This window comes from Astatotilapia calliptera, chromosome 3, assembly GCF_900246225.1.
Source record: "Astatotilapia calliptera chromosome 3, fAstCal1.2, whole genome shotgun sequence".
In the NCBI taxonomy this organism is placed as follows: Eukaryota; Metazoa; Chordata; class Actinopteri; order Cichliformes; family Cichlidae; genus Astatotilapia; species Astatotilapia calliptera.
This window is the reverse complement of record NC_039304.1, coordinates 21,765,773-21,771,734: the sequence shown is the minus strand read 5'-3', so window position 1 is coordinate 21,771,734 and position 5,962 is coordinate 21,765,773. Positions and strand designations below refer to the sequence as shown.

The window sequence follows — 5,962 nt, the reverse complement described above, 5'->3', positions numbered from 1 at the left end:
TCAATTACATGTCACATATCATATGTATTTAAAAGTTAAAATAAGATAACTAATCAGTGACTACATGCATATTCTCAGTCTTTATTGTACTGCCGCGAATGTCCAACAATTTTTTCACTGACTGTAAGGTTTCGCGGATGAATACAACAAGATAAAACCAGTATCAGTACCAAACCAAGAAGATTTATTCATAACAGACAGGAAAAGGCCCAGGGAAGCAGAGTTAACGATTAAAACAATGAAAAAAGTAATGATAAAAACCCTGAAAAACCATACATTTCAAATCCGAGCCTCAACTCTTGTGGATTGGTACCAAACGACTCACGGACCAGTACCGGTCCGTGGCCCGGGGGTTGGGCACCGCTGAATTAGAGTATTTTTCATGAACTTGATGAAAGTGATCAGCCAGCATTGTGGGTTGTTTTTTAAATTTTATTGTAAGCCACAGTAGTTATGTTTCTGCGTAGTAACAATATCTTAATTTAGAAATTTTTCTTCAGTATCACAAAAACAATTATTGTGATATTTTCTCCTGTAAGGCTCCAGTCAACCGCGCACCATGAATTGGAAAGTTACTAGATGTAAAATGATTCTTTCAAACTTTTTTCTGCCTGTTCTTTGCTGATTTTTTTCCAAGCTTCTGGAATGACAGCAGGTACTGCTTGATATTCTTGAGCAAAGTTACTGTTGTATTTTGTCATTACATATTTCCAGTAGTCTGATGCCTCCAGGCTCTCATCCGGTTGAATTTTCCAGTCTTTGAGAATTTCCTTGTAATTCTTATAAGGGTGTGGTTTATATTGTGTTTCAATGCAGCAAAATTTTTTGTGACTTTTCACATTGGAAGAGCATAAGTCAGTGAGAAGTATACCTGTTGAGAATTTCCTGTATTCACCCAGACCCTGTGGCCTGTGCAGTGAAACAAAGTGCTCAGTATGGGCTTTTCCTCCTGCGTCACAGGGAGCTGCACAGAATGGACACTGTTTGCCACAACCAATCAGCTGCTTGAAAAGCTCATCCTGAGGCTCTACACAGAGATGTTGTAGTTTCTTTTCAAATGTAGATTCTTTAAACTCATTTCTGAGAGTTTCTGTCATGTCATTCACAGATGTTGTGAGCCAGTCAGCAAACTGTTCCTTGTCAGCATTGTTCAGTATCATGAAAGCACCAAGAGCATCCTGGGAAATGACCAGTTTATCACCAAGTTCTTTACAAATATCTTTAATAAAAGCCTTGAAGCCATCACTCTTTCTGGTTTTTGCCTTGTTGATGGCAGAATTTATGCTGTCAATACATGACTGCAGATGTCGCTCCTCAAACTCAAAAACTGTCGACTCATTTGAGAAGTGCTTCTTTATCTGTTCAAGTATCCATGTTTTTACATACTTCTCATATGAGCGAATGTAGCTCAGATAGCTTTGAAAATCCTCCTTGGAGAGCGAATCCAGTAAAATTGAATACTGGAAGGACATTCTTGTGCTGAACTGCTCGAGTTTCCTCATTTCACCAATGATATCAGGACCCAGGGAGCGATTAATGAAGTCTTCAACAGCAGGCTTCAAACATTGTTTTGTGAATTCTTCTGCCTTCTTCTGACACTGGTCTCGTTCATGAAACACATCTTTGAAGTCCTCATGAAACTTTTCCTTGTTTTTAGTCAGACATCTGTACGGATCATTTTCTTCTATGAAATCTTCGTGCATTTTCTGAAACTCTCTGGCTGCAAATCCACAGATGTGCTGTTTTAGCGAAACTTCAAACTCAATGTTTATCTTGACATCTTGATGGTTTTTCAGCTTCTCATCAATCATGCGGAGGATCTCCTGGATGTAATTGTCATGGTAATTGATTTTTTTTTTCACTTGTTTATTCACAGAGTGTTTGCAAGCAGCTATGATGCTGTCAGACAGACCTTTTATGTGATCCTGACCAGTAAAAACTTTGTTTGTTGTGTGTTTAAATTTGCTTAACCATCTTTCAGCTGTATGTTTGAAAGACTCGTTTCCAAAATCTTGCAGATTATTTTCAGTTAATAATTGTTGTGCACGGCTCCCCCTGTGTTTCAGATTTTCTCTGAGGTAGCGGGACACGCTGTCTGTAACATTTACAATTTTTTGTTCAGAGAAAGACAGTTTTTCTAAAGTTTCCCTCCACATCTTCTCAAACTCTTCGTCCAACTCTCTGTTTGTCATTTTGACTTTTTTCTTTCGACATTTATCAATTAATGCACACACTGCTTTTTCAATCTCTTTTCTGTGACTTTCTTTGATTTTAATAATTTCTGTCATTCCATGTCTGATTTCTGCTGCTGCTTCAAGCTGATACTTTACACCACTTTCTATTTCAAGATGAAGGATTTTTGCACTGTTTGAGAACTCCTCTTTGTATCCTTCAACCAGATCCACATGACCCTCTGTTTGCTTGAAATATTGTGTCAGATTGTCCAGAATCTTTGTCTCCCATGCAGACAGCACTGTGGAGGCTTCACTTTTCAAAAATCCGAGAAATTCTCTCATGTCAGATGTTTCAGATATGGTTGCAATGGTACCAAAATTTGAAATTATCGTTTCTGCATCTTTTACCCAGGTGTACATGTCTTTTCTGAACTCCCACTCCCATTTGTTGAACTGTGTGCAGAGCTTCATGTATGCATCAGCTACGAGGCTGTTTCTGAAGCTGAAGATGAAGTTTTCATGCTTTACTGCATTCCACAGGCTTTTCACCCACTCTTTAAACTCCATGATATTATTAGCAGATGACTCACAGTTTCCCAGTAGTTGGATGATGTTTTTCTTGAGTTCATATACAGCCTCACTGTATCCTGCATTAACTGGTGCCATTGGTGGGTTTCCATTCCACAGTCCAGGAATGTACCAGTTCCCAGTGTCTGGACTGTACTCCATCACATCAGTGAAGTTCTTGTTCTCCTCTTTCTTTTCCATTTTGGCTGCTGCCTGAGTCATCTCATTCAACTGATCCAGGAGCAGTTTTCTGTCTCGTAAGTTCTTATCATGGGCTGAAACATCCGACACATTCTGGTGAACAAACTGACATTTAGGCTTTTTGCCCACCTCCTTCATCCTGAGAAAAGCGTGCACAACTATTTGTAGGATGTCCTTCATTTCTGTTGAATTCTCCATTGCAATGTTGACTATGGTGACATCACTCAGCCCCACAACAAGTGTTGCAAGCTCATTGTCGTGCTCATAGCTGTTGTCCAGTTGTGCAAGTTCTGGTGACTTTAAGCCCTCAGTGTCAATGATCACCAAGAAGTCACAGTTTAGGACGTTTTTCATGTCTTCATTGATTTTGATGAGCAACATAAAGGCACCTCGAGTACATCGACCACTGCTGACTGCAAACTGCACTCCAAACATGGTGTTAAGGAGAGTGGACTTTCCTGTGCTCTGAACTCCAAGAACTGTGACTACTCGTATCTTTCTGTTTGGAGACACCAGGTCACTGAGCTGAGAGAGAACATCACTCACCCATCTGAGAGGGATGTTGGATGCATCTCCATCTACGAGCTCAAGAGGAAATCCATCAAGCAACAACTCTGCACACAGTTTGGGAAGATGCTGCAATTGTTGACGTGATCTGTCTGTTTCTGGAAGAGACAGTGAAGCTTCATAGATCTGACCCATTTCACGGAAGAAGTGTTCAGTCCCCAGTGAGCTGTTGGAAATCTTTCTGTCAATTTCTTTGATCTCCTCTTTGTTCTCAGAGTTCTTGCATTTTTCTTTATATTTCTCTCGGAGTTCAGACAGTTTTACATGAGAGACATTATCGAGGTTCATTCTCATCCACTTCAGGAAATAAAACCTCTCTGTTCCTGGGCTTGATATCCCTGTGATGAAGTTTGTCATAGCTGTCGACATCTCATAAGAGTTTTGCTTTTTCCGCAGTTCTGTTTTCTGTTTCTGAAGATCACTTTTGTAATGTTCTATATTTTTAGACCCAACATTTCGAAGTCGAAACTCTTCCTTCTGTAACGAGGTCAGTTTTTTCCATATTTGTCCTTGTCTGGGAAGCTGATCTTCTTTGTATTTATGGATGTCTTGATTTCCTGCAGTGATGGCGTCTGCATTTTTCTTTGCAGTCTGGCACTCTGAAAAATCTTCATCAACCAGGATTCCCAGTTCATGGGCAATATCCACCATCTTCTCTATTTTCATCTTCAGCTCTGATTTCTCAATCACATTTCTGACTGTCTTCCTCAAATCTTTTACAAAGTGTGCTTCATTTTTCTGCTTTGTCTTAAAAATAATGTTGTTATTGCTGAAGCACAACTTGGTTGCCAGGTTTTTCACAGTATCCAAATTGAAGCGCTTGCTCTCACAGTTACCAACCAAGAAGATCTGTGCTTTTTTGTTCTGGCTTTTAAGTAGACTGATCACAGAGTCAGACTCAGAATCCAGATGGTCAAAGAAGACAAAAACTGCTGCAGATGTCTGACACAAAAAGGAGTATTGTGTTTCAAATGAAGCAATGTCTCCGCGAAGGTTAGCTACAGCCACTGGCTGACTGAAAATATCAATGTTTGTGTTTCCACCAGGAAGGTACCAAGTAATTTCAGTCAGTCCATTGGAAATTCTTCTTGGACTGTCACCACACTCCATGTTGTGGTGAACAAAGGTGTTGTGGTATTGCTGATCATTGCTCAGAAGCTTATTGAGAATCTCTGACTTGGACAAGGAGCACTCACTCAGTCTGACAAAAGAGACCATTGGAAGTTCAGAGAGAACAATTCTTTCTTCAATGAAGCCCTTTGACTGTGAAAGAGACTGAGGTCTGTACTTTTTAACAATGTCTCTCATGGCCCACAGCATGAGTGTGCACTGTTCTGTGTCACAATTAGGAAGCAGCAGAGGGACAGAGAACTGACACATGGACATTTTTAGTGCCATTTCCTGCTGTAGAAAACCATCAGAACACAGAAAGAGAGCAGTGATTATGTCGAGGGGGTTCACCATGTCCTCTGTGTTTGAATGGTTGATCATATTATCAAGATCTAAGTATGCACTCCCTGTTTCATCATCACTGTTTGACTCACACTCTGATGTACATTTCACATTAAGCATCATTACTTTCTTTAGAAAATACCATGGAAGGTCAGATTTACGCCTGGCAGGTTCATCAGTGATGTTCTTCAAATCAATCTCAAGTATTCTGCTGAGTGATAGCTTCTTTGTGTAGCACTGCGTCAAGTCCAGCTCTTCCAATAAGTTCTCCAGGTGTTTCACTGTGGATGTGAGATTTAAAAGTTATTGCATCCTGCTTTTATTTACAACTTAACCAGTATGTCATCTGGTTTTGTAATTGGTGTTAACTTTTACTTGTGTGTGTGTCTGTGTGTAGGTAACAATGGACTGACCTTTGCTTTCATCCTTCATGTCTTCAGGAGTCTGGCTGGACTTTTGTTCCTCTGGTTTCAGGTTGTCTGGCTCTGAGCTGTCCATGTCTGTCAACTCTTTTCCTCCTGTCTGCATGTAATCACTGTGTAATTCTCACTTTCACCAGCAGGCGTGTCCAAATGCTGAGACACTAACTCACTGTTGATATTAAACAGTATTGTCTTGACAACTAGTAACTGTAGGGATAATAATAGTAATACTTATAATATTAATATATTAATGGTTTTTATTTACAGAAGTCACATCATGTCATGTCCTTCTGCTGTGGCAATAAAAAGCATAAAGATGACTTTTACCTCCTGTAACAATCTGCTGACAGTCATCCCTGCAGGTAGAACATGGTGCCAATGGAGGTCATCCTCACAGTATAGTTCAACAACTAAATCTTCATCATTGTTTTCCTTTTTTACAAATGACGATAAAAAGAGAAAAAACATTGAAATACATTATTGCAAACACATCTCAAGAGAACAATATCTCCGTTTCTCCCAATCATCTCACAAACAATTTGAGTACTTTTAATAACATAGGCAAATGAGTAAAACCCT

The 5,962-nt window shown here is 39.7% G+C and overlaps 1 protein-coding gene across 1 annotated transcript; it reads right to left on the bottom strand.

Annotated features, from left to right (window-relative positions):
• Window positions 1–319: 319 nt before the first annotated feature.
• LOC113018929 (up-regulator of cell proliferation-like) lies at window positions 320–5,562 on the bottom strand. The gene is made up of 2 exons (XM_026162359.1): window positions 5,375–5,562; window positions 320–5,242 (listed from the first exon to the last, which is right to left on the bottom strand). The coding sequence occupies exons 1-2, from the start codon at window positions 5,487–5,489 to the stop codon at window positions 576–578; spliced, it is 4,782 nt and encodes a 1,593-aa protein (XP_026018144.1). The 5' UTR covers window positions 5,490–5,562; the 3' UTR covers window positions 320–575.
• Window positions 5,563–5,962: the final 400 nt, after the last annotated feature.